The 26,960-nt window shown below is 57.0% G+C and overlaps 1 protein-coding gene across 5 annotated transcripts in view; it reads right to left on the bottom strand.

The window, feature by feature from the left end:
* Positions 1-824: 824 nt before the first annotated feature.
* Positions 825-26,960, bottom strand: part of COL18A1 (collagen type XVIII alpha 1 chain) — a 282,560-nt gene continuing 256,424 nt past the window's right edge. For 4 of the 5 annotated variants that reach the window (XM_045032088.1, XM_045032086.1, XM_045032084.1 and 1 more), the window contains 20 exons: positions 26,458-26,487; positions 26,297-26,323; positions 25,381-25,443; positions 23,757-23,831; positions 22,908-22,943; positions 20,336-20,389; positions 19,218-19,280; positions 14,974-15,039; positions 13,863-13,905; positions 12,422-12,484; positions 11,455-11,498; positions 10,722-10,844; positions 10,171-10,315; positions 9,931-10,010; positions 8,123-8,254; positions 5,799-5,834; positions 5,367-5,639; positions 4,549-4,746; positions 3,846-3,961; positions 825-2,743 (listed from right to left, as the gene is read on the bottom strand). In XM_045032088.1, coding sequence (XP_044888023.1) covers positions 2,530-2,743; positions 3,846-3,961; positions 4,549-4,746; positions 5,367-5,639; positions 5,799-5,834; positions 8,123-8,254; positions 9,931-10,010; positions 10,171-10,315; positions 10,722-10,844; positions 11,455-11,498; positions 12,422-12,484; positions 13,863-13,905; positions 14,974-15,039; positions 19,218-19,280; positions 20,336-20,389; positions 22,908-22,943; positions 23,757-23,831; positions 25,381-25,443; positions 26,297-26,323; positions 26,458-26,487 — 1,881 coding nt within the window. In that variant the 3' untranslated portion in view covers positions 825-2,529. The remainder of the gene's footprint in view (positions 2,744-3,845; positions 3,962-4,548; positions 4,747-5,366; positions 5,640-5,798; positions 5,835-8,122; positions 8,255-9,930; positions 10,011-10,170; positions 10,316-10,721; positions 10,845-11,454; positions 11,499-12,421; positions 12,485-13,862; positions 13,906-14,973; positions 15,040-19,217; positions 19,281-20,335; positions 20,390-22,907; positions 22,944-23,756; positions 23,832-25,380; positions 25,444-26,296; positions 26,324-26,457; positions 26,488-26,960) is intronic. The other variant, XM_045032085.1, reaches the window with a different exon arrangement.

Raw genomic sequence — 26,960 nt, 5'->3', positions numbered from 1 at the left:
CCGTGCTGCCTGTGCGAGCTGGTGTGGGGCTGGATTTCACACCAACACTGATTCTGCCAGGCCTGTGCTCGGTAGTTACTGATACTTCACCTTCCCATGGGGAGTGCAGCAGCAAGGGCTGGGCTGAGACCTCACTGCCACCCCCTGGGTAACAGCCTGTGACCCTGGAGCCGGGGAATCAGCTCCTAGCACAGCACATCGGGGCAGTGACGCCGATGCTACGCTCTTCCCCCCAGCCAGCCCCCGAGCCCAGTCAGCGTTCCACCGGCACTGCACAGCCCTGGGGGGCTCAGCTTCCCGGGCAGTCACACGGCACAAGAAACGCCAAGACTGACAGCTGCTAGTCCCGGCTGGGCTGGGGAGTGACGGGACTTCCTCTGCTTGGGGAGTGTCAGACCCACCTTTGGGAACCTCCACAACTGCTCTGACTCCACAGGCCACCCTCACTTCTGCACTGCCTTCAGAGCTGGGCTCCCAGCCCTGGGAGTGGCCTCTGCAGGGGAAGAGGAAATCCCTCCCCAGTCCAGCATGTGATAGGAGCCCCATTCCCCTGAACAGCCAGATTTCACGGTCCGTGATGTGTTTTTCACAGGCATGACCTTGGTAGGGCCCTAATGGTGACAGATTCTGGAAGGGATAGTAAATCTCCTGTCTCAGGGTGTCAGCCAGACTAACAGAAACCAGAACGACACTGCACAAGACGGACCTCAGATCTGCTCCATGCAGGTGTTCCTGTGACCTTCCCCTTGGAGGAAGCCAGAGTTCAGCTGCCTGCGTTTCTTAAGGGCATTCACACCCGTACATCTCTCTTCACAGCCACATGACAGAGTACAAGAGGAGACTTTCCTTTATTCAGTGCCTTTAGAAAACGGTTTAAAGAACACAACTGACAAAAAAACAAAAATCCACAGGCTTTAAATTGCATTAATTACACAAATACAGTAGACAATAAGAAACAGGAATTGTGTGACTTGCACAGCCTTTATGGTAATAATTTCAGTACAATAAGAAGCTAGTTAAAAATGTAGCACCTCAGATTTTCAAAACTGATTAAAAAATCCTTTAGACATTAGTGCTTCACAAGTGTGGTGCACGAGGAGTATAGAAGTGTGTGGAAGGCTTCTGGCTTTGAGGTGGGACATTCTCCTGGAGCTGATGCTCAGCTGCAGTATGGGACCTTAAATCCCACATCCAGACGTTCTCCTAACATTCAGACTTGCCTGTCAGGGGCTGGGGCTCCCTCTGGAAGTCGGGTTTTATGGCAGCAAAGAAGCGTCTCCACCCGGTAATGCTCATGGAGGTCACACAACCTCCCGGCCCTGCCACCCAGGCTTGCTAGAACAGGTACTTTTTAATCTGCCCTCTGGACACTCAAGGAAATGCCCCTTCCCCCCGCCCCCCGGCAAAGGAGAGAACATTCATTCCCCGCATCAGCGCATGCATTGCTCTCGGTTGCCCCTAACCAGCGTAAGGCACATGTCGGCCAGGGTTTGGTGTGGATTGGCTGGGCTAGCCAGGGGAGGTGTGGGGAGGGGACACTTGCTAAAATGGCACCCCCCCTCTCCCCACCCCGGCTAGCCACTGTCCTGCAATGGGGAAGGCCCTGCACAGAAGAGTTGGGGTGGGGATTCGGCCTCTATTTGACTACCCCTTTGGTTCTTCCAGCAAGGAAATGACCGTGCTTTCAAAGGACAGCCGCCCCCTCCTGAAGTACTACTCCCAACAGCTTACCCATGCCATGGGGGGAACCCACTTCTCGCCACCCACTGTGGGGAGCAGGGCTCCGCCAGCAGGAACCCCACTGCCAGCTGAGAGGCACCTGGGGCTGGGAGCCTGGTCCCAGTCCAGCTGCCCTGGAACAGATGGAGGAGGGGAGGTGAAGCCAGGGGCTATCAGACTAAGCTGAGGGGGAAGCCAGCCTGCAGAGAGGGACACAGCTAGACACTCAGGGCCTTTCACCCAGCTGAGCCCCCGCAGGGTGCATGGCCAGCGACAGACAGCAAAGCCCTGGGACGTCACAGACCGAGCAGCAGAGCTGAGTTGGTGACAGCCTGCACTGCTCCGGCTGCTAACGAGGCCAGAGTGCTGTCCAGCTGGGGCCGTCACCCACCCCACAGCCCGAGGACTGGCCGTGCAGCCAGCTCTCCCGCTGGGCCTCCCCGTCTCAGCGAAGAGCATCTCGTGCTCCGGCACCCCACGTGGGGACCACGGGGGCCTCCCTGTGACGACTGTCCTAGCAAGGGGGAAAACAGGGAACCAAGCAGAGTTCACCCAAGAATACAACTAACCTGGTTAAATATGAGGGGGATTAAAAGAGAGACCCACTGCGTGTACACCGGAGACGAGGAGATGGCCAGGACAGCCAGTCGGCTCAGCCCTCCAGATGCTGGCCAGCACCGGGCTGGCATTTCAAACTAACTCAACACTCTTTGGCTTTTCATCTGCTTCTCTGGGAATGGCTGTGTGAAGGGGGAAGCGGCTGCCCCGCTGGGGTCCCTCTCTGTGCTGCGAGGCGCGGGGGGGGGCAGGTCACTTTTTGGAAGAGGTCATGAAGCTGTTCTCGATACACAGGACGATGAAGGCATTCCGGCAGCTGCTCACCTTCTGCTCCAGGAGCTTCCCCGAGGCCAGCGAGGAGGCTTGGCCCGTCACCACGTCATCGTCCGTCCTCCATGTCTCGCAGTAGCTCTCTGTGAGCCGGTGGCCCTTGGCGTCAGAGCCGTGCCAGACATTCTTCTGAGGCCTGCAGTACAAGGCAACAGCTCACTGCCAAGCCCCGGGGCATGAGCAACGGCTGGAGTGGCACGGTTTGCCAAGAGACCCCCCCCTGCAACCAACCCCTGGCCTGCCTTGCAGGAGCAGCAGGCTAGGCCGGAGATACCAGTGCTCCCTCCCTGCAGCTTCCTGGGTGGCAACGAAACACAAAACCCCACCATGACCGTGACTGTGTGGAGGGGGGATGGGATCAAACCTGCCCTGGGGAGGGAGGCTGGAAACCGGAGTTTCCAGAGCAGCCCAGCACGGAGCCCCCCTGCTCAGCGTGTGTCACTCGTTCGCACGGAGCCCCCACCACATCCAACCCCCCAGGACAGCGACCTGGCAAATCCCTCCATTTCCACCAACAAAGCCAAGAGAGGCCCTGAGGTGAGCTCCCTCCCTGGCAGTTCTCCCACACAGAGGGGAGCCTGGCTGGCTGGACAAGGCCGTGCCATCCAGGCAGGAAGGCTGGCCCAGCGTTCACCTGGCCCTCTTTGAGCCAGGGAGACCGAGGCACTAGCCAGAGAACTTACAACCCCCAGGCCAAGGAGATCTGCTCCCTCACTCTTCCTTGCCCCGGTTACCGGTCGCTGCTGGTTACACAAAGGGTCTGCCCCCCTGCCCAGCTTGGTGACTGCGGGCACCTCGCAGGAGTCATCTCCCCCTGCTAGCCATCACGGCTCTGCTTCCGCACACGCAGGGCAGATCCGGGGAGTAACATGCAGTCCAAGCCTGTACAGGGGAACGGGGCCCAGAACCACCTAGCACACAGGCTAACCCCAGTACCTGACACTGCACTCAGCCAGGAGGTGGCCTTGTGCCCAGCGAGGAGCCCAGGACCTGCCCTGGGAGGCTAACAAGCCATTTTCACATGCACTGTTCCTACAGTAGACAGATCATTCCTGGCAGAGCCAGCAGCTTCTCCCCACGGCATTCACTTGCCTCCCGTGATGCTGGCTGGGAATCATGAAACCCCGTCCCCTTCAATGCCAGCCCGAAAGGGACCCCCGTGCCATGGGGACCCCGCAGCTGCACAGCACTGGGTCACTCCCTGCAGCGGCAGGAGGCAGCCGTTCTGGGACACCTACCACGCAGAGTCTCTCAGTACATCTCTTCCGTCAAACGAGAGGATGCGAACACCAGCTCGGAACTGAGCCTCTGCGCCCGAGAACAGCGCCTCCCAATTGTTAAACAGCACTTCATCCTTTGGGAGGAAAAACTAGTCACAGCACCGCAGCAACAGTGTCTGCTGGGAAAGCAACCAGAGCCCCACTCCCCGCGAGAGATGCACGGGAGCCCAGCCTCTCCGGCACTCAGCAGAGACGGCCGTCGGGAAGCGGGGCTGCCCATGGGCTGCACGAGGCTCCAATGCTTCCTGAGAGGTGCTAAGCGCCCCAATCCCCATCTACCATTGTGGGAGCGAGGGCACTTGGTGCCACTTGTCGGATCAGGCCCTGCTGCCCAGGTGACGGGTGCACCAAGCGCTGACGGTGGGCTTGCTGCACCGAGCACGGCAGCACTCACGTCTGCAGCGTGCGTCGCTTGCACACTGGCCTGTGCTTGTGGAGGTCTGGGCTCAAATCCTGACGGGGGCACATATGCAGTGGGGCTGGCACTCCCCGCACACGTGCTGCCTGCACTGAACTGCCCCAGGGCTCAGCAGGATTGCAGGCCCCCAGCGGTGCTGCCAGTGTGGGCAGAGCTGGAGAAGAGAATTGCAGTCCACCTTTGCCAGAGGCCCCTGCTCCAGCCAGCCTCTCCGAGTGCTAACAGGCTAAGCCCAGGGCGTACCCGGAGGTTGACGATGGGCACCCCGCTCCGGTCGGCCCTGCGCACAATGCTGTACAGGTCTTGCAGCCGGGAGGACAGGAAGGCTCGGAATGTGCCCATCAGCCCGACTGCCCGGGCCTGCTGGAAGCACTGGAAGTCGGCGCCACGGATGCCACGCATGCTGCCGCTCAGCGGCGCGTTCAGCGCCACCAGGTGGAGCTGGAACGAGAAGACAAACAGGACCCAACGTGCTGTGGCCAGCGGTAATCGGCATCTTGCCCTCACCCACAGAGCCGCTGCCCTCACCCGCCAGTCGCCATGCAGAGATGGGGAGCCGGCAACGGCACCTGCTCCAGGGAAAGCCCCAACGTAGCTCCTCCTCCTCCAGAGGTCACCTCCTCCAGTGCTACCAGCAGCATCTCTGCAGCATGCAGGGAATGCTCACGGGAACTAAGCCTGATATCCTGGGTGTGCCCAGCCAGTAACAGCAGCACCCCAGAACCAGCGTCCCTGCCCCGTGCCAGCCAACGTGCTATCTGCCTGACAGGGATCGGGGCTGGCAGGCCGGGCAGTGCTGGAAGAAAGGGTGCATGGTAGAGCTGAGCATGACCCTTGGCTTTGGCGCGTGCTCTCAGCCTGAGTGCAGGTGACTGCACACCCCGGGGGGCCGTTTCCTCTCACTCTTCCCAGGGACACCGCCCCCCGTTTGGGCCCAGCTGCCTCGTTCCATACACTGCCTGTGTTGCGCTGCAATAGGTTGGCTTGGGGCACGGACTCCTTGGGCCGTGCACAGCTCTGCTCTCGCTCGGCGGGGGCAGCCGTGGCTGGGCAGTACTCACGGCGGGCTGGAAGTCATGGTGCCTGTGAATGGCAGCGGGGGTGCTCTCCCCCCGGCGATTTGGGGAGAAGCTGTCCAGTGGCTCTTGCTGGGGCTGGGCGCCGTGGGGCGAGTGGTCGGGAAGGCGGTGGTGGTTGGCGATGCTGTCGTCCGCTCGCCAGGGCCGGGCTGTGGAGGAGGGGTTGTGCTCTCGGCGTGGGTGCGGGAAGCCGGAGGAGGCAGTGCCGCCATGCGAGTAGTGGACACTTGGCGGCTTGTCGTACACTTCGTTGTCCTGTCGTGAGAGAGCGCGATGCTCACTGCCCAGCCACGGGGGCGGGCGAGCAGCTCCGGCCAGCCGGGGGACAGACCCCTGGCTTTGCCGAGCAGAGTCGCGCTCCGTGGGCCTGAGCGCACAGCTCTCGGGGGGGGGGGGAGAGAAGGGCTCACTTACCAGCCCGGGGCTGGAGATGGAAGTGTGTTCCTCCAGCTGAAACAAAGCAAGGAGGCTCAATTACTCTCTGGCCAGGCAGAGCCAGGGTCCAGACTGCAGGGACAGCCACACCGAACCAGTGAGAACGGTCAGGAAAGGAAAAGATTTTGGGGGCCATTCCCAAGCAGCTGGCGGGCGGCTGTGGCCCAGTGATCACCCCGTGTCAGGGGGCGCCAGGGTGTGTGGAGGAGCGAGAGGCAGGCAGCATGCTTCAGCTCCACACAGCACAGGCTTCACCACAGACCCCCCTTGAGCCTGCGCCAGAAATCCCTCGCGTGGGGCTACAGCTCAGCATGTGCTCACTGTGTGGGGAGAGTCCCCGTGGAAGGGAGGTCCCTGAGCCGGTGCGGTGTGTGTGGGATTCCCCATGGGGGGTCCCTGAGTGTGTGTGGGGGGATTCCCAGTGCGGCGGGTGTCCCTGAGCGGATGGGGTGTGTGGGGGGATTCCCAGTGCGGCGGGTGTCCCGGAGCGGGTGGGGTGTGTGGGGGGATTCCCAGTGGTGGGGGGTGTCCCTGAGCAGGTGGGGTGTGTGGGGGGATTCCCAGTGGTGGGGGGTGTCCCTGAGGGGGTGGGGTGTGTGGGGGGATTCCCAGTGGTGGGGGTGTCCCTGAGGGGGTGGGGTGTGTGGGGGGGATTCCCAGTGCGGCGGGTGTCCCTGAGCGGGTGGGGTGTGTGGGGGGATTCCCAGTGGTGGGGGTGTCCCTGAGCGGGTGGGGTGTGTGTGGGGATTCCCAGTGGTGGTGGTGTTCCTGAGCGGGTGGGGTGTGTGTGGGGATTCCCAGTGGTGGGGGTGTCCCGGAGCGGGTGGGGTGTGTGTGGGGATTCCCAGTGGTGGGGGTGTCCCGGAGCGGGTGGGGTGTGTGTGGGGATTCCCAGTGGTGGGGGTGTCCCGGAGCGGGTGGGGTGTGTGGGGGGGATTCCCAGTGGTGGGGGTGTCCCTGAGCGGGTGGGGTGTGTGTGGGGATTCCCAGTGGTGGGGGGTGTCCCTGAGGGGGTGGGAGACCAGACTCCCAGAGCTGGAAGGCGGAAGAGGCTGCCAATGCTCACTGGGGCTGTGAGTGGCCCAGCAGTGCCAGGGGCTCTGGCAGGAAGGGGCGTGACTCCAGCAGGAGCGATCTGGAAGGGGGCTGGGGGGGCTGCCACGCTGGGGGACGGTAGAGGGCTTCTAAAGAGCATTCACTCCCGTCCCTGGAGAGAAGAATTGTGCCAGCCCCACGGCCGGGCGGCATTCCGGCACTGTGCCCATCCGACCCGTGCTTCCCTCCCAGTGCCGGCTTGGGAACAACGCCTGCCTCGCCCGCAGCCCAGAGGGGCCCCCGCCATCCCCGCTTCCCAGCCAAGGGAGCCAGATGAGTTTGCTGAGAAGGCCTGGCGTGGGCACCCCCCCACTAGCTGCGTGTCATTAATCCCCAAGGGACAGGGCTGGGGGTGCCCTTCTCGCCATCGGCTCTGGCAAACCAAGCCTGGGAGCAGCGGCGGCACTAAATCCAACCTGCCCTCCCCATCAAACCGCCCCAGCCCCCACACGCTGGGTGCAGGGAGCGCCAGGAACAGGCTTGGCCATAGGCGCCAGGAGAGCCCCATGCATGGGAAATGGCTCCTGCCCCTGTGCTGTTTGCTCCCCTTGGCACACAGAACAGGCACTGCCAGGCTCGGTTTCTGGGGCTCTTCCCAAGGATCTGCTATGTGCCAGTCTCATGCCCAGCCCTCGTTCAGCCTGCCTGAGCCTGTCAGCAGAGAATGGCCAGGGCTCATCTCATCCCCATTCTGCCCAGCTCACAGGGTGACCCTGCACTGTTTATATGGGAGCTCGATGGGCAGAGGTCTTCCGATCTCGCCTCTGCCCACGGCTGGACAGGCACCAGGCCCAGCTCCTGCTGCTGGAAATGCCCAGGAGGCCCCTGCGCGGTGTGAGGTCTGTGCAAGCAGAGCAGGCTGCAGGGCTGGACTCGTAGGCCCTGATCCTGACAAGAGACACATGCTCAACCATATCCACGGTGGGTCTTTCCCTGCCCGGCACAGGGCTGCTCGTAGGGCATGTGCTGTGCAGGACTGGGCCTTTGCCTGGCAGCGCCAGGGGCACAGAGCTGGTCCTGGCTGGGCCCCGGCACACCTGCGGTGCTCTGCAGACAGATCTGGATGCAGGTATGTACACAGCAGCCTATCCCCCCGTAACGTCGGTCATCAGCCCCAGGCCCCAACTGGCCATGCTCCCGGGCACCTTCTCTGAGGTGACACCCACAGCCACTCCCCAGTAGCCTTGCCAGGCTCAGCAGAGACTCACGCGGACTCTCCGGAAGCCGCTCCGCACCCGGACGTACAGCTCTTCTCTGTCCTGTACGAAGATCAGCCAGCCCTCGGGCACCTCCTGAGCCGTGCTCAGCATGGACTGATATGCCGGCAAGATCCGCAGCTGCTGGGGGACACAAGCCTCAGTGCACAGGCACAGGAAAGGCCTGGGTGCCACAACAGGAGGAGCCCCCGCAGCCCAGCACTGAGGTACGAGAGGGGCTGTCTCCCGCTGGCCCCGGGTGTGAGTGCAGCTCCGCTGCACAGCTCCCGACTCCGGCATGGACTCGGAGGAGAGGCCGGAGAACGCCATGAAACGGGCTCTGACTGCGCGGGGTTCAGCAGCAGAGGGCCCATGAGCACTGGCATGCTTAGTGCTCCGGCATCAAAGGGCTCAGAGATCAACCCTAACGGAGGCCCGTCCGCTGGACGCTGGGTGACTCCAGCCCTTCAGACCCTGGGTTCTGCATCAGAGCACTGGTGCTAGAGCAGGGCCCTGGCCAGGACAGCGGCCAGATGCTTTAGGGAACAGCGTGAAACTCCTGCACAATTCTGCCATCACCTGCCCTGGGGAAGGCCCCTTCCTAAGCTCAGGGATATAGTGGCTGCTGTATCTCTTGGCATGAGAGCCGATTCCCCTGGTACATGGTAAGTGTGCATGCTGCTACTCCTACAGTGGCCTAACCCCTTTCTGAACCCGGCATCTGTCTCTGTAATATCTTGTAGCCCTGAGTTCCACAGGGTAATTCTGCCTCAGGTGAATTCATTTTATTTTGTCAGTTTAAGATTAGCTGCCCACCTATTTTACTGATATCTCCTTGTTTTGCTGAGGAGGGCCTCCTGCCTGGCCTTCCCCATGCCACTGGTTTAGATCTAGTTACAACGACCCCTCGCCCCCAGTCTCCTCTCTGCGCTGAACAGCCCTGTCTGGCTCTTCCCACCTATGAGTACTTCCACCTATGAGTCTCCACAGCTTCCACTGCTCTTCTCGGCAGGATGGCGGATACCTGCCTCTCACAATGGGCAGCGTGGCCTGCTGCAGAGACACGGGGCGCTCCTGGCACAGAGTGGCACTGCAGAGGAAGCACTCTTGCAGCCACGCTGCACTCACACAGGAAGGACCCGCCGCCTCCCTAGATAAGCTGGGCCAAGGGTTGAGTAACCCTCACTGCTAAAAATCGGCCCCTCGTTTCTCGCTGCAGCTCCCAGGCAGGGGGGCGTCTCGACTGGAGAGCCCTCTGCGCTCACGAATCTCCCGGGGGTAGGTACTTACAGTCCCCCCCCCTTGGATAAACGCAGCGGGTCTGCACAGATCCCCCTCACGTGCACAGTGCCCTCAGCTCCAGGAGCCCTACGGCAGGGGGCTTGTGGTCCCCTGGTCTCTGCCGGTCCTTCCCACGTGGCTCTCCTCTTGCCCTGGCTGTCGTGGATCACAGCCCAGCTCCCACAGCGGGTATCGCTGGCTTTGCGCTCAGTGCCCAGGCCACAGGCAGCCCCCTGGCCGGCCCGGCCGGCACTAAGCAGAGGGCACTGATTCTCTGACTAGTGCCACCCCTGGCAACGCTACGGCCTGGCCTCTCCCGCTCCTCTGGGGCCTCGATCTGGATCCCGCTCTGCCCTTCACCCGGGATATTCCTCCAGGGGGCAGATCTCTGAACTCTCCTCCTAGGGCTTGTGTCTGGGTCTCCCCACTGCACTGCCCCCACCCTCCCCCGGGACTGCTGTCCCCCTGAGGGCAGCCCTGGGCACCCTGCTCACAGACCGCACACGCCACCTGTCCCCTCCCCGCGTGCCCTGCCTTACCCCAGAAGAGGTCAACGACCCGCTGGTCCCTGGAGGTCCCGGTGGCCCTGGCGGGCCAGGTGGGCCAGGGATGCTGACAGCTGGAAGGAAGAACAGGCTGGCACTCAGGGGGGGTTAGCACCTCAGTAACCAGGCAGCTCTCAGGCCTGGTGGGGGTGGGTGGGACGCAAGGGGCAGGAACACGTGGGGAGGCAGCGCATGGGGAAGGGCACAGAGATGACTTCCTGGCCACATACTCACTTTGTCTGTGGGGTCCTGGAAAGGAGGGGGGCCCGGGAGGCCCGGGAGGCCCAGGGGGACCCTGCCGCCCCTCGTACCCAATGCCAGGGGGTCCCTGAGGCCCTGGGGGGCCGGGCAGGCCTCTAATGCTGTCCCCCTTGGGACCCTGGGGATGCACAAGGGAGAGTCTTTTTCAGGTTAAGACACACAACCACTCAACCCACCCCACACAGCACCCCCACACAGCACCCCCAGCCCCTGCACCCCCCGCCCCCAGGATGCCAGGCGCTTGCTTCCCCCTTGCTGACCCTCCCCCCTGAGGATGCCGGGCGCTTGCTGGCCCCACTGGAACCGCTCGCTTGTGAGGCTTTTCTCCCTGGGCATTGGGCGTCCGGTTGGCTCTGTGGTCAGTCCCATCTGGCTCAGGGAACCCCTTCCATGGGACACTGACCCCTCCCTTTAGACACCCCCCTGGGGAGGGCCACAGCGCTGGCTGCCCCATCAAACTCTCCGTCACCCTGCCCAGGTGTGCCCACCCCATCCCCATCCCCTTGCCAACAGCGGCACCTCACCGGAAGGCCAGGATAGCCCTGAGGACCTGGAGGTCCAGAGACGCTTGGTCCATACAGTCCTCCCTCGCCGGGCTCCCCCTTCTCTCCTTTCAGTCCAGGGTCCCCCCGATCTCCTTTTCCGCCCTGCCGAAGGGGACTGACATTAGTCTGGGCTGCCCGATGTCCCCAACCCTATCGCCACCCCCCAAGGAACGGGGCGCTGTGAACTCCTGCCCACAGGGCCTTCCCACGCCCCGCTGCCTGGCCAGGCCAGGACAGGACAAGCACAGCCCCTGAGGGAGGGGTGCTGGGACACATGCCCTGGAGGGCAGGGCAAAGGCTGCGCCGTCTGTCCCTGCAGCGCCTGGGTGGTGCATGCTCTGTGGGGACAGACAAGCAGAGCGCGCCAGCTCCAGGGAGTTACCGGGACTGCCCTCTGCAGGGCGCCCAAGGGGTGCTCAGCCTGCAGCAGTGGCGAGCAGCTCACCACTGCACACACCGGCCAAGTGCCCTTAACACACGGGGCCACCCGGATATTCATGGGCTTCACTTCTGGGGGTCACAGCACTGGAGCTGGGCGGTTGAGCCACGCCAGCCTTGCCCTGCAGCCACAGCACAACGGGCTCCGCGTGTGCCACGGCAGCTGGGGATGCCCCCTGTGACTCCTGCCAAGGCTCCGTGTGCTCCTCATGTCCTCATGGCAGCAGTCCCGCTGAGTCCCAGGGGGCAGCCCCCATCTCGGTGACGCACTTACCCGGAAGGTGGAACCAAATTCGTTGAGATCATAGGGGAACTGGCCTGCAAAGAGACAGGAACAGAGTCAAGAGTGGCTAGCGGGCACCGTTAAATCCCTCAGCTGAGGGTCCTGGTACATTTCCTGCCGGACTCTCCCGGTTGCTTCGTCCCCAGACAGCTACCAATGGCTCGCCACGCCAGGCTGGGGTGACTAGCGCCAACCGCAAGGGCCTTCTAACCCGTTACTAGAACATTATTAAGGTGCAAAGTCAAGCACCCTGCAGGCAGGAAAGGCCGGAATGAAGGCTGCCCATGGGAACATGACTCTGCCCTTTGTGTGCATTGGGATATAGTCTTTCATGACATGCTATTGTTTCCTCAGGCGGGACGGTGCTCCCTGCCCAGCATCACACAGGAACTCTGTGGCAGAGGCAGGGATAGAATCCAGTTCTCCAGGGCAGCATTCAACTGCCTTCCTCACAAGACCATCATTTCTCTGCCAGCCCTGCCTCATTCATGGCACACCGTCCACTTCTGCAACAATTGAGGCAGGTCCTACAGACAACATCCTCCTTCACTGCACAGCCCTGACGCCTCCTCAGAGCAGGTCTGTCCTGAACGAGGCAGGGAACATGGAGTGCACAGCTCCTAAGCTCAGCCACCCATGTCTCTTTGCTGAGACTGCCAAATGGTGTGATTTCATAGAATCATAGAATATCAGGGTTGGAAGGGACCTCAGGAGGCCATCTAGTCCAACCCCCTGCTCAGAGCAGGACCAATCCCCAGACAGATTTTTACGTCAGTTCCCTAAATGGCCCCCTCAAGGATTGAACTCACAACTCTGGGTTTAGCAGGCCAATGCTCAAACCACTGAGCTATTCCTGCCCCCTGGTCAGCATGGTCTTGCGCACACGTCACTGCGGAGCCATGAGGCAGGACCAAGTCCAGCGCAGCGCAGATGGAAGATCAGGGATGTGCTCACTTACCTGGGGGCCCTGGGGCGCCTGTCTCGCCTCGTTCACCCTTTTGTCCTGGGGCACCCTGGTAGCCTGACAAAAGAAAGCACCAGCCTTAGCCTAACACTGCTCGGGCAATGGTGAAGCTGGAGGAGAGAGGCTGGAACTACCGCAGCTTATAACTTCACCTACCACATGCACAGGGCGAAGGGTGGCACGCCTGGAGTAACTGCAGGCACACTGACCTCTGAGTGGCAACCACAGGATGGTAAGTGTGCTTGAACACCGGAAGGCAGCACACACCCGCACAAACACCTCCCATTAGAGGTGTGGGGGACTGCACAGCCGTTGCCACGCGGGGTGACGCTACTTGGCCATATGCTAAAGCAACCATGCTGCACATTTCTACTGGCCAGCAAGAGATATGAAAACAAAATAGTCCCCTCCTGAGCTCCGGAAGAGGCAGAGTGGTTCACATGTACAGTCAACTCCCCTGGCAGCGAGAGAAACAACCGGGCAAAGAACAGAGCTCTGGTGGGGTCCAAGTGCTAAGGCAGAAAACACACATGCTGGAGGTGGGCTTCCTAGCTTCTTCCCGCCTGAACCAGGAGGTAATGGCAGGATCTCTCACCACACGAGCCATAGCCCTCCACTGGGAGCCAGCAGCAACGATCTCCATTTGCAGCTAGAACGACGGAGGCTAACTAGCACTGCCCACACCCAGCATTATCCCTAACAGCGAGCAAGGGTGTGCTAGGCAGCTCCCCAGCTAGACCGACCACGGGAGGGAGCTTACCAAGTCACGTTAGTCAGGCCCTACCGGGGGGTAAGATGCCATAGCCGGGGGAGAGATACAGCCATCACATCCTGGGTTACTCAGGAAGTAGGGTTTGTGGAAAACTTTTCATCAAAACTGTTTTCAATGGAAACCTGGGTTTCTGAGGTCATGAAAGCTTTTGCAGCAAGTGTCTGCTTGCCACGGAAAATGTCAACTTCTCATCAAAAAACCCAAACGCGTGAAAACTGGCACCTGAAATATTTCAACTTGGATATTTCAGTTTCCAGTCACAACATTTTGGGTTTCATCTCTTCACTGAAAAGCTGAAATTGCGATTAAAATGAAGGATTTGTTCCTCTTTGCGGGACCAGCCCCGTTCCCTGCCCAGCCTTATCAGTGAAGGTTACAGCATGGCACAACTCAGTAATGAAGGGCTCCATTATCCCATCGCCAGCTTAGACTTCCCATAGCACCCAGCACTGTAGAATCCAGGACAAGGGTAACCAGGCATTGCAAACAAGCCCCCGGTTTGTATCTCCTGCTTGGAGCTTCCTAAAACCCCACCCTTCCTCACGGCCATGCTAAGATCTCCAAAGCCGTTCAGGGCCACATCATCACAAAAGGTTCATCGGACAAGCTCTGATTTCCTTCCCCCGTTGCTGCAGAAAGCCCCAGCACTAGCATCATCCTTACCAGGCAATCCTGGAGGGCCGGGAGGGCCCGACTCACTAAATGCCTGAAAAGACAGAAATCGCATCGCTTTAAAACAAAGCACACTTGCCAGGCATTCTGCCCCGCTGCCCCAGGGCCTGGCACGTTCTACAGCCAAGGTCTCCCCAATGATGCTATGTTAGACCACATGCGAAGCATGTGCACAGAACCTCCCCTCTTGCTGCCAGCAAGCAGAGCTCACTGGTTCCTCCCAATGCAGACGTTCTGTGACACAAACCATCCACCTCATTAGCATGATCGCTGGGAGTGGGCACAAGGTCACATGCTCCATCCGATAAAGTCCAAGATCCTGCCATCTGCACAGTCCCACACGCTGCGCGCAGTCCTGGTGAAGTCAGTGGGGCTGCCCAGTGTGGGTGGGGGGAGAATCTGGGCCTAGATTTCACTGTTGGGTTTCAGAGCAGGGTTGGGTATTTGCTTACTCGGGGTTTAGGACTGCACGGTGCCTGCAAGGCTAAACCAGTGACAGACTGCCATGAACAGCCACTGCCCAGCCCCACACAGCCCCTGACCAACCCAGCCCTGGGGAAAGCTTTGCTCAGCCGCTAAAGGGGATGGCAGGCTCCATGCTCCCACCACCCCGTTGCTGAGCAGGCATGGGGGTGCTTGGCTGGTCCTGTTTCTAGGTGGATTTACCCTGAAGTTGTTGAGCAAGACAGAGAAATAAATGGGGGCTCCTGGGCCCCAGGACATGCAGCTCACTGCTCTGGGGAGCTGGGCCTGGCACCTTCTGCAAAGTGCTTTGGGAAAGAGGCTCTTTCTCTGGCTGGACGACCCCGCGAGACAAGCTAGCTATTGGGCATGCGTCTTCCCAGTGTGCAGCACGCGCTCAGGCTGCCACCCTTCAACAGCTCCCGAGCGCACTGCCTGTTAGCCACCCTTCCCAGTTGTGCTCAGGGGATAGGTGCTCCTGGACATGCCTGCCTGGTGAAAGCGCCCCCCTGTGCCCAGCTGCGTGTGTGCCGCCAAGTAAACGGGGCAGTAAACATCGGGAACATCTTTCATGGCCCTGGCCATTATGTGACCCCTACCCCAGAGCATGGCGTGATGACGTGCCAAGACCGTTACTTACGTTACTGTCGTAGACGGACACTGCACTGCCAGGGGCGCCTGGGGGCCCGGGGGGACCTGGGGGACCCTGCAGAGAGAGGAAAGAGTTCATTGTGTTTCATAGAATCATAGAGTATCAGGGTTGGAAGGGACCTCAGGAGGTATCTAGTCCAACCCCCTGCTCAAAGCAGGACCAATTCCCAACTAAATCATCCCAGCCAGGGCTTTGTCAAGCCGGGCCTCAAAAACCTCTAAGGAAGGAGATTCCACCACCTCCCTAGGGAACCCATTCCAGTGCTTCACCACCCTACTAGTGAAATAGTGTTTCCTAATATCCAACCTAGACCTCCCACACTGCAACTTGAGACCATTTCTCCTTGTTCTGTCGTCTGCCACCACTGAGAACAGTCTAGATCCATCCTCTTTGAAACCTCCTTTCAGGTAGTTGAAAGCAGCTATCAAATCCCCCCTCATTCTTCTCTTCTGCAGACTAAACAATCCCAGTTCCCTCAGCCTCTCCTCGTAGGTCATGTGCTCCAGCCCCCTAATCATTTTTGTTGCCCTCCGCTGGACTCCTAATTTTTCCACATTCTTCTTGAAGTGTGGGTCCCAAAACTGGACACAGTACTCCAGATGAGGCCTCACCAACGCCAAATAGAGGAGAATGATCATGTCCCTCGATCTGCTGGCAATGCTCCTACTTATACAGCCCAAAATGCTGTTAGCCTTCTTGGCAACAAGGGCACACTTGACTCATATCCAGCTTCTCGTCCACTGTAACCCCTAGGTCCTTTTCTGCAGAACTGCTGCCCAGCCATTCGGTCCCTAGTCTGTAGCAGTGCATGGGATTCTTCCGTCCTAAGTGCAGGACTCTGCACTTGTCCTTGTTGAACCTCATCAGGTTTCTTTTGGCCCAATCCTCTAATTTGTCTAGGTCCTTCTGTATCCTATCCCTACCCTTCAGCCTATCTACCATTCCTCCCAGTTTAGTGTCATCTACAAACTTGCTGAGGGTGCAGTCCACACCATCCTCCAGATCGTTAATGAAGATATTGAACAAAACCGGCCCCAGGACTGACCCTTGGGGCACTCCACTTGATACCAGCTGCCAACTAGACATGGAGCCGTTGATCGCTTCCCATTGAGCCCGACTATCTAGCCAGCTTTCTATCCACCTTACAGTCCATTCATCCAGCCCATACTTCTTTAACTTGCTGGCAAGAATACTGTGGGAAACTGTATCAAAAGCTTTGCTAAAGTCCAGAAATAGCACATCCACAGCTTTCCCCTCATCCACAGAGCCGGTTATCTCGTCATAGAAGGCAATTAGGTTAGTCAGGCATGACTTGCCCTTGGTGAATCCATGCCGACTGTTCCTGATCACTTTCCTCTCCTCTGAGTGCATCAGAATTGATTCCTTGAGGACCTGCTCCATGATTTTTCCAGGGATTGAGGGGAGGCTGACTGGCCTGTAGTTCCCCGGATCCTCCTCCTTCCCTTTTTTAAGATGGGCACTACAACAGTAGCCTTTTTCCAGTCATCCAGGACCTCCCCCGATCGCCATGAGTTTTCAAAGATAATGGCCAATGGCTCTGCAATCACATCCGCCAACTCCTTTAGCACCCTCGGATGCAGCGCATCCGGCCCCATGGACTTGTGCTCGTCCAGCTTTTCTAAATAGTCCTGAATCACTTCTTTCTCCACAGAGGGCTGGTCACCTTCTCCCCATACTGTGCTGGCCAGTGCAGCAGTTTGGGAGCTGACCTTGTTTGTGAAGACTGAGGCAAAAAAATCATTGAGTACATTAGCTTTTGCCACATCCTCTGTCACTAGGTTGCCTCCCTCATTCAGTAAGGGGCCCACACTTTCCTTGACTTTCTTCTTGTTGCTAACATACCTGAAGAAACCTTTCTTATTACTCTTAACATCTCTTGCTAGCTGCAACTCCAAGTGTGATTTGGCCTTCCTGATTTCACTCCTGCATGCCTGAGCAATATTTTTATACTCCTCCCTGGTCATTTGTCCAGTCTTCCACTTCTTGTAAGCTTCTTTTTTGTGTTTAAGGTCAGCAAGGATTTCACTGTTAAGCCAAGTTGGTCGCCTGCCATATTTACTATTCTTCCTACACATCGGGATGGTTTGTTCCTGCAACCTCACTAAGGATTCTTTAAAATACAGCCAGCTCTCCTGGACTCCTTTCCCCCTCATGTTATTTTCCCAGGGGATCCTGCCCATCAGCTCCCTGAGGGAGTCAAAGTCTGCTTTTCTGAAGTCCAGGGTCTCTGTTCTACTGCTCTCCTTTCTTCCTTGTGTCAGGATCCTGAACTCGACCATCTCATGGTCACTGCCTCCCAGGTTCCCATCCACTATTGCTTCCTCTACTATTTCTTCCCTGTTTGTGAGCAGCAGGTCAAGAAGAGCTTTTCCCTGTTTGTGAGCAGCACTTGCACCAGGAAATTGTCCCCTACACTTTCCAAAAACTCCCTAGATTGTCTGTGCACTGCTGTATTGCTCTGCCAGCAGATATCGGGGTGATTGAAGTCCCCTATGAGAACCAGGGCCTGTGATCTAGTAACTTCTGTTAGTTGCCAGAAGAAAGCCCCATCCACCCATCAGAGGGAGTCTATAGCAGACTCCCACCACGACATCACCCTTGTTGCTCACACTTCTAAACTTAATCCAGAGACTCTCAGGTTTTTCTGCAGTTTCATACTGGAGCTCTGAGCAGTCATACTGCTCTCTTACATACAACGCAACCCACCCCCCACCTTTTCTGCCCTGCCTGTCCTTCCTGAACAGTTTATATCCATCCATGACAGTGCTCCAGTCATTTGAGTTATCCCACCAAGTCTCTGTTATTCCAATCACATCATAATTCCTTGACTGTGGACTTCCAGTTCTCCCTTCACGAGGTTGGACTCATTCAGTCAGCCTGAGGGGTTTACTCCTCCGCAAACTCACTAAGACCCTCGCTGTGGGTCTCTGCCCAGTACAGCTGTACGCAGACACCCACATCTCCTGAAGCACCTGGACACCTTTGCCCTCAAATGCCCAAACAGAGACACTGAAGGCCTGGTTTTCAGAGGGTCTGCGCTAGGGTCACTGGGAGTGGCGGGGAGCTCAGTCCATCTGAGAATCAGGATCTGGGGGGGCGGGGGTCTCAAGTCAGGTACCCAAATCCCTGAGGCTGCCAACGTCAGTGCAGACTTACAGTCACACTGCACCACAAACACGGGCATGGAGAAAGGCACCGGGGGTGGGGCTAAGGGAGGGAGATCGCAGACGTTCGCTGGGGAATAAGCGCAGACACGGGAGCCAGTGAGGCTGAGGGGGCCAACTCTCCTGGTTGGCCCACAGGAGAGGAAGGTCGAGGCTGGTGCCAACGGAGCAGAGCAAGGAGAAGCAGGGGTTATGAGCCAGTGCATGGAGGGTTTTGAATATAGGCAGCAGCAGTGAGCCCTGCCTGCCAGGCCGGCTGGAGATGGGCACAGCGTGGCCAGGAGCAGGGGAGCAGCCGCACAGGCGGAACGTGGTGGAGAGCTGGGCCTCGGGAAGCCAGAGGAGGTGGCAGTGGCAGCAAAGGGTGACCGAGGGTTTCAGTCGGCCATTGGCATTCATCACGGCTCCCTTCCCCCCTGCCCTCTGCCCAGGGCTGGCTCTCTGCTGGCACATGCCACGCAGCGCCCAGTAGCGTGTCAGCGAGGTGAGGACAGCAGAGCGCCTGTGACTGACGGCTGTTTCCTTCAGGGCCCTCCACTCCTAGAGCCTGCACAGCAGTAGCTAGGCTGGGACAGGCCTGAGTGCCTGTTTCCTTTAACAAAGCAAACCACGCTCCAGGCCGACAACGTGGGCACAAGCGTGTTCCCATCCCCCCAGCCCAGCCCTCTCCCCGGCGCCCAGGGCCATCTCTATGGACGGGACGGATGCCCTGGCCACCAACATCCAGGGGTCATCACCACAGCACAATCCGTCACCTCCACTCCGATTGGCTGGCTGTGGGGCTTTTGCGTGCTATGGGGGTCTGAGGACACTGAAAGCTTTTTCCACCCTGGACTGCTCGTGCCAGCATCCCTGCCCTCCGTCCACCCTCCAGCCCAGCCCTTCCCTCTCGCTCATTAAATCTGCGTGGTGCCTCTTTATGCTATGGCAGCTGGCTCTCTGGGTAGGGACTCTCCCTCTGCCCAGCGCCAGGGCAACGTGGCAGGCTATTGCCAAAGCCAGCTGCAGCCCCTCTGGCATGCCATGGTCCTCAGGGACAGCACTCACCTGCAAGCCAAGCCCTCCGGGGTCCCCTTTCTCGCCCTTCAGCCCATTCATGCTGGGACGACCCTGCAGACAAACATCAAGCCGAGGGTTCAGAATGCAGTAACTTATTGTAGACACTGCTCACTGTGCCGACTCCAGCGGATGGCACACCACCACACCCTGCACCCGAGGAGGGCTTTCTTAGGCAGCACACCTCTCGCTAAATCAGAAGGGACAATGCACCAGGGAGGGAGGGGAACATGCTCTCAATGAATTGGAGACGTTTACGAGCCCCCAAGCCCTACCAGTTCATGTAGCTCTACTGACCAGTGCTGTGACCAGTCAGTTTGAGCTCCTGTACAGCACAGGCCAGAGACCTGCCCCACAGTCATTCCCAGAGCAGAGCTCTTAGGAAAACAGGCGACGTTGGTTTAAAAATGGTCAGTGCTGGAGAATCCACCGTAACCCTTGGTAAATCGTTCCAATGGTTAATTACCGTCACTGTTATACACGTACACCTTATTTCCACTCTGCATTTATCTGGCTTCAACTGCCAGCCATTGGAGTGTGTTCGAGCTTTTCTCGGCTAGACCGCAGAGCCAGTTATTAAATATCTGTTTCCCATGTAGGTACTTATAGACTATGATCAAGTCACTCCTTCACCTTTTCTTTGGTAAGCTACAGAGATGGAGCTCCTGGAGGCTATCACTCTAAGGCAAGTTTTCGAATCTTTTAATCATTTTTGTGGATCTTCTCTGACCCGTCTCCAATTTATCAACATCCTTCCTGAATTGTGGGCACCAGAACCGGACACAGGATTCCAGCACCGTTCGCACCAGTGCCAAATACAGAGGCAAAATATCCTCTCTACTCCCACTCAAGATTGCTCTGTTTATGCATCCCAGGATCGCAATTGCTCAGCTTGCTTGTGAGCATCTGGTGAAAACACAAGCACAGCGAGAGTTCTCCAACTGAGCAAGCTGTGCAGCATTGTCAGTGTTCCCTATTAGCCTCAGCATGGGGGTGTCTCCACTTCCTTCAGCCAGGGAGGCAATGGGAGCAGTGCTGGCTAGGGAAAGGAGCACCAGACCCAGCTCACCCAGGGAACACACCAGAGACGAGCTAGGAAAAGTTCTTACCGGTCTGCCAGGAAAGCCGATTTCCCCCTTCTGGCCAGGTCGTCCATGCGGGCCCTAAAAGGGAGAGCAGGAAAGGAATAAACACTCAGTCTGCACACCCATGCAGGAACGACATGAGCAGAAACAGGGGGGTAAGAGGTGCAGCTGACTCTGTGCTGGACTACTAGCTACAAAGGACACTGGAGTGGAAAACCCTGGCCATGCTTCGTTCCAGTGTCCTCAGCATACACCTCCTGGCTCTGTGCATTCCTATGTACATCAGAATGGCCACACTGGGTCACACCGATAGTACATTCAGCCCAACAGTCTGTCTTCCAACCATGGCCAGAGCCAGGTGCTTCAGGGAGTCAGAGGTTTAGGGACGTGGGGTCGTGTCTCTGACCATCTTAACTAATAACCATTGACGGACCTATCCTCCATGAACCGATCTAGTTCTTTTGTGAACCCAGTTATACTTTTAGCCTTTACAACATTCCCTGGCAATGAGTTCCACAGGCTGACTGTGCGCGGTGTGAAGAAGTGCTGCCTTTTGTTTTAAACTTGCTGCCTATTAATTTCATTGGGTGACCCCTGGTTCTTGTGTTATGTGAAGGGGTAAATAACACTTCCCTATGCACTGTGTCCGCATCATTCATGATTTTATAGACCCCTGTCATATCCCCCACTTTAGTCATTTCTGAACAGTCCCAGTCTTTTTAACCTCTCCTCATACGGAAGCTGTTCCATACTCCTAGTCATGTCTGTCGCCTTTCTCTGCACCTTTCTAATTCTGATCTTTTCTGAGATGGGGTGACCAGAACTGCACGCAGTATTCCAGGTGTGGGTGTACCATGGATTTATACAGTGGCATTTGGTGGAATCTCCTTCCTTAGAGGTTTTTAAAGTCAGCCTTGATGAAGCCCTGGCTGGGATGATTTAGGTGGGGATTGGTCCTGCTTTGAGCAGGGGGTTGGACTAGATACCTCCTGAGGTCCCTTCCAACCCTGATAGTCTATGATTCTATGATTATGACATTTTCTGTTTTATTATCCATCATTTTCTAATGGTTCCTAATAGTCTGTTATCTTTTTTTGACTACCGCAGCACACTGAGTGGATGTTCTCAGAGAACTACCCACAATGACTCCAAGATCTCTTTCTTGAGTGGTAGCAGCTAATTTAGACCCCATCATTTTATACGTATAGTTGGGATTATTTTTTCCTATGTGCATTACTTTGCACTTATTAACACTGCAATTCACCTACCATTTTGTCACCCAGTCAACCAGTTTTGTGAAATGCCTTTGTAACTCTTTTTAGTTTGCTTTGGACTTAACTATCTTGAGTAATTTTGTATCATTTGCCAATTTTGCCACCTCAATGTTTACCCCTTTTTCCAGATCACTTATGAATATATTGAATAAGGCTGGTCCCAGAACAGACCACTGGGGGACACAACTACTTATCTCTCTCCATTCTGAAAACTGACCATTTATTCCTACCCTTTGGTTCCTATCTTTTAACCATTTATCAATCCATGAGAGGACCTTCCTTCTTATCCCATGACTGCTTACTTTGCTTAAGAGCCTTTGGTGAGGGACCTTGTCAAAGGCTTTCTGAAAATCTAAGGACACTATATCCACTGGATCCCCCTTGTCCACATGCTTGTTGACCCCTTCAAAGAATTCTAGTAGATTGGGGAGGCATGATTTCCCTTTTCAAACACCACGTTGACTCTTCCCCAACAAATTATGTTCAGCTATGTGTCTGACAATCTTGTTCTTTACTATAGTTTCAAACAATTTTCCTGGCTTGGGTGTGGGAATCTCCCTCATGTCCTCTAGGGTGAAAATGTATGCAAATAATTTATTTAGCTTCTCCAAATAGCCTTGTCTTCCCCGAGTGCTTCTTTAGTCTATCCATCACCTAGTGGCCTCACCCCCTATTTGGCAGGCCTCCTGTTTCTGATGTACTTAAAATTTTGTTGCTGTTAGTTTTTGTGTTCTTAGCTAGATGCTCTTCGAATTCTTTCTTGATCTGTCGTATTATACTTCTACATCGGACGTACCAGAGTTTATGCTCTTTTCTGTTTTCCTCACTAGGATCTGACTTCCAAATTTTAAAAGGATGCCTTTTTGCCTCTAGCCACCTATAGCTCTCCTGTCCATGACAGCTGGGCCTTTCCTGCAGCTCAGATAGTGCATGTGAGTTGTGAGCACTGAGCACAGACACCCGGGTCGGAGGCCACACACCTGCTCCTGGCAATCGGACCCCGGGTTCCAGAACAAGCTCTGGGGTTTGCCAAACCCTTGGCTCCTCTGGCTGACTGCCCCATGCGGGTGCTTGCTAATGAGCACTTGCTCTGAGCACCGCCCACTTGGGCTGGTGTTTCCGTTGCAGATCCAACTTTGGTACCTCTCAAACCAGTTCTGAGCAAGACGAAAGGAGGCTGCTCTTTGGAGTATGAAGACCATCCCCCTGAACACACAATCTGTGTGTGCGACCCCCAGCTGTAGTGAACACCTGGCACATAGAGGGTGTGAAAAGCCATCCCTTATTGACAGAACGTTAGAAAGATGTAGGTGCTAACTTACTGCTGGGCCCATGGGTCCCACCAGCCCCTGCTCACCCTGTGTGCAAAGAACAGGAAAAGAATTAGTATTATGATGCACATGTGGCCATCCCACAGTCTCTTCCTGGGGCCATTTCTCCATCACCCCAATGCTGATGTTACCTCCCCATCTCGGGGTGCTGCTGCCCTCCCTGAGCAGCAGGAAGGAGGATGCAGCAGGCTGTGCCTGCCATGTCATCCCCAGCACCGCCCACGCTGAGCACAGCCTGCTAACAGCTCTTGCAGACAAGTGACTAGGAAGTGGCTTCCCAGTGCTCACGTACCACCAACAGACACAGGGGCCCTGGGACATTTGGGGAATTGTGTCCATGTTGTCGACAACACACCCAATTGCCCTGCAACCTCCCTAACCAGGAGCCAGCCTCAAACTCCCCTCGCTCCCGCAGTGAGCTGACCTCCCTCGGCAGGTTCGGCCCTGGCAGCTGTGGGGGCCGAAGGGCAGGGACGGCTTGGTGCCCCGGCTGAGCATCGGAATGAGGTGTGTGCGTGGGGGGGTGAGCTGAAGGAGATGTGGGCGCAGGGACAGAGCAATGTAGGCCAGTGGTTATTGGCTTTAACAGTGCAGTGAGTCATGGCCAGCCATGGCGGCCCCAATTCCCCAGGCTGGCCTGGGGACTGGGTGTGAGCCCTCACCGCATCCCAGTGTACACACTGCCTTCATAGGAAGCGGCAGACTGGCCCTGAGCAGGCCCTGCCCTGGAGCTAGCTCCCCCCCACTTCCCAGGGCGTGGTGCTCCACCCTGCGCCGGGCCACCCAACGCTGGGGGAGCATCCAAAGCAGGCCAGACGAGAGCCCGAGTCAGCGCGTGACCTTGTCTCCTTTCGTGCCAGCTGAGATGCCCGTCCCATCTGGGCCGATGACCACTCCAGGCTCTCCTTTCTCACCCTTCCAGCAGGAGACAAAACAAGCAGGAGTCAGAAGAGAGCCCACCCAGCCCCTGCCCACACAACAGCTGCCTTCCCACGGCTCTCCGCGGCTGCCCAGGCGACAAGGGAGAGCTGCTCTCCCAGTTTCTCTAACAGGTAAATACAAGCCCAGGAGCGTCACAGAGGGCTACGCTCTGGCTGTGGACTCACCCTGGACGGGGCGCTGCTCTGCTGCACTGCCCAAGAGCAGACTCTGACCTAAGAGAGGGATGGCTGACAAACGGATGGGGACTTCTGTCCCTTTCCTTTGCTTCTCCACCATCTCTCTGGGCTCCCAGCGTGGGAGAGCACAGCTTACCTCAGTAAAGTGTCGTTGCTAAAGACTGAGGCTAATGAAAAATAATGGCACAAATTACCTATCGATTCTAAGGTCAGAAGAGACCACAGTCATCATCCAGTCTGAGCTCCTGTACAGCACAGGCCAGAGACCTGTCTCACAATAATCCTCAGAGCAGAGCTTGTAGACAAACATCCAATCTGGATTTAAGAAATGACCAGTGATGGAGAATTCATGGCCCTTGTAAGCCATTCCAATGGTTAATTGCTTTAATGGTTAAAAATCTACACCTTATTTCCCGTCTGAATTTGTCTAGCTTCAACTTCCAGCCATTGGATCCTGTTAGACCTTTCTTGGCTAGATTGTCAAACATTTGTTCCCCACGTCTTATGTTCTGTTACCCAGGTAATCAAGTCACCCCTTAACCTTCTCTTTACGTTAACGAGATTGAGCTCCATGAGTCTATCGCTATAAGGCAGGTTTTCTAATCTTTTAAACATTCTCGTGGCTCTTCTCTGACCCCTCTCCAATTTATCAACAACCTTCCTGAATTGTAGGCACCAGACCTGGACACAGTATGGCGGCAGCACCAGTGCCAAATACAGAGGTAAAATAATCTCTCTGCTCCTACTCGAGATTCGCATCCCAGCCTCGCATGGCTCAGTTTGCTCAGCTTCATTGTGAGCATCAGGAGACAGAGCTAGCACGGCAAGAGCTCTCTGAGCCAAGCTGGGGTGGAAACCCCACGACTGGAGACATTTCAAACAAGACTCAACAGAAGGCAGCAGGGAGCAGCCCTGCAGCAACTGGGGATGGAGGGATGGGAGAAGCCAGAAGGTGATTTTACACCTGGCGTTTCTCTCATTCTATTCATTCCACTGGCAGAGAGTGTGACCGCTGGATTCACCGGTACCAAGCTGCTGGAAGGAGCACAGCTGCTCTCCTATTACTCTCCTGGGATCTGGTGACTCCTCACAGAGTGACGGCCGCCAGCATGGTGGTCTCAGGTGCCTGAACCAATACGAATTTCCACGCCCCACGGGGCTAAAGGCGTCTGAGGTCAGTGCTGTGACACGACTGTGTTTGGTCCCTTCCACTATGAACTGGGAGCCGGCAAGTACCTGTCAGTGGGGCTGGGAGCCAGAGCGCAGGAACTTCGCAGACACATTGCCACAAATCAAAATCACCCCTTGAGCACGGGGGACAGAGACAAGCAGACAGGCCGTCCTACCTTTGGTCCTGGGGTGCCTGGGAAACCTGGGTCTCCTGGGTCTCCTTTAGGTCCCACTGGGCCCTGCAGATGGGAGCAGGGAGGAATAGCCATTTAGACAGTGTAGTGATGCAGGACACTCCTTTACTTCCAGTACTGTGGGCCTCCCCCAGGGACGCTGGAACAATTTGTACAGTGGGGGTGCTGAGAGCCATTGAACCAAACTGTAAACCCGGGATATGATCGAATCCACTTCAAGCCATTACCCCTAGTTCCAGCACCTATGACTTCTCCCAAGGTGGGGCAGGCAGGGAGACTCCTTCCCAGGGGTTAGAAAGCTCAGGCCCACAGAAGGCGTTTGCAGCTTGCTTCACCAGCAGCCTGCTTGCTTTGGCAGGCAGGAGTTTGCACTGAATGTATTCGGCCCCCCCCCCAAAAAAGTGTCTGCAATGTATTACTGCAGGCAAATGTGCTGTGCAGCCTCAGCTTGTCTCGCACAGCCTGTGTAGCAAGCACGTCTCCACAGACAATGTTACATAGTAGTTTAAAAAATCTCAAAAGCTCTTGAAAGTGACGGGAATCAAAATGAACCTCAGCTCTGGCCCATTCACAAGCAGGCCTCCCCAAACGCCCCGCCCCACCACCTGCCAGAGGCGGTGCCTCGTGGGCGCCATGTTAGAAACAGTGAAGGGGCCAGATTCCCAGCCAGTGTACGCAGGCTTTGACTCCAATGGGGCTACACTGATTTACACCACCTGGGCATCTGGCTGAGAGAGAAACTCAACATTTAGCTCCAGGTCCAGGCTGTGAACACCCCGGATTGGTGGGGGTCTGGATCTGGTTTGGGCTCCCACCGGGGACATGGGCTCCTCAGCACGGAGCTCAGGGAGCTTTCCCATTCTCAGGGCTCTGTCAGTAAAATCACAAAGCTACTCACCGGGAAGCCAGCATGGCCTTCTCTGCCCTGAGGAGAGAAACAGACACCTGTAAACGCTCTCTCCTCAGGCACTGGGACAAGTGTAAAACCACTGATGCACAAAGGGGACTGCTGGGGCTGCTGGCTGGACAAATGGCAGAGGGATGCTCAGGGCTACGTACCTCAGGGCCTGGCAAGCTAGCTAATGCTTTCTGAAAAGGAAAAGATACACGTTAGACCGTGGATCCTCGCTGTCTTCCTCCTCCCTCCCTCAGTCATGTCCAGAACTGACCTCTGCCAAGGGAGGGGCTGACCCAAAGTTCCCTGGGGTCATCAGGAAACGTGGCACTAACCTCGGCGGGCTCTGGCTCAGTCCCCCTGCTCTGCTTGCTAAGGGCGATGTGCCCTCTCCCCAGCGTGAAACGCCCCAACCAAACTCGGGGTCTACGGGTTTGCTCCTTTCCCATCTATCGCCACTTAGTCCCTCTCCCGCTGATGTGCTTTTATCATCTAGGGGTTACAGTGGACGAAAAGCTGGAGATGAGTCGACAGTGTGCCCTTGTTGCCAAGAAGGTTAATGGCATTTTGGGCTGTATAAGTAGGGGCACTGCCAGCAGATCGAGGGATGTGATCATTCCCCTCTATTCGGCATTGGTGAGGCCTCATCTGGAGTACTGTGTCCAGT

This window comes from Mauremys mutica, chromosome 10 (assembly GCF_020497125.1).
Source record: "Mauremys mutica isolate MM-2020 ecotype Southern chromosome 10, ASM2049712v1, whole genome shotgun sequence".
Taxonomy (NCBI): Eukaryota; Metazoa; Chordata; order Testudines; family Geoemydidae; genus Mauremys; species Mauremys mutica.
Note: the sequence above shows the minus strand (reverse complement) of the source record. Positions and strands in the feature narration are given on the sequence as shown.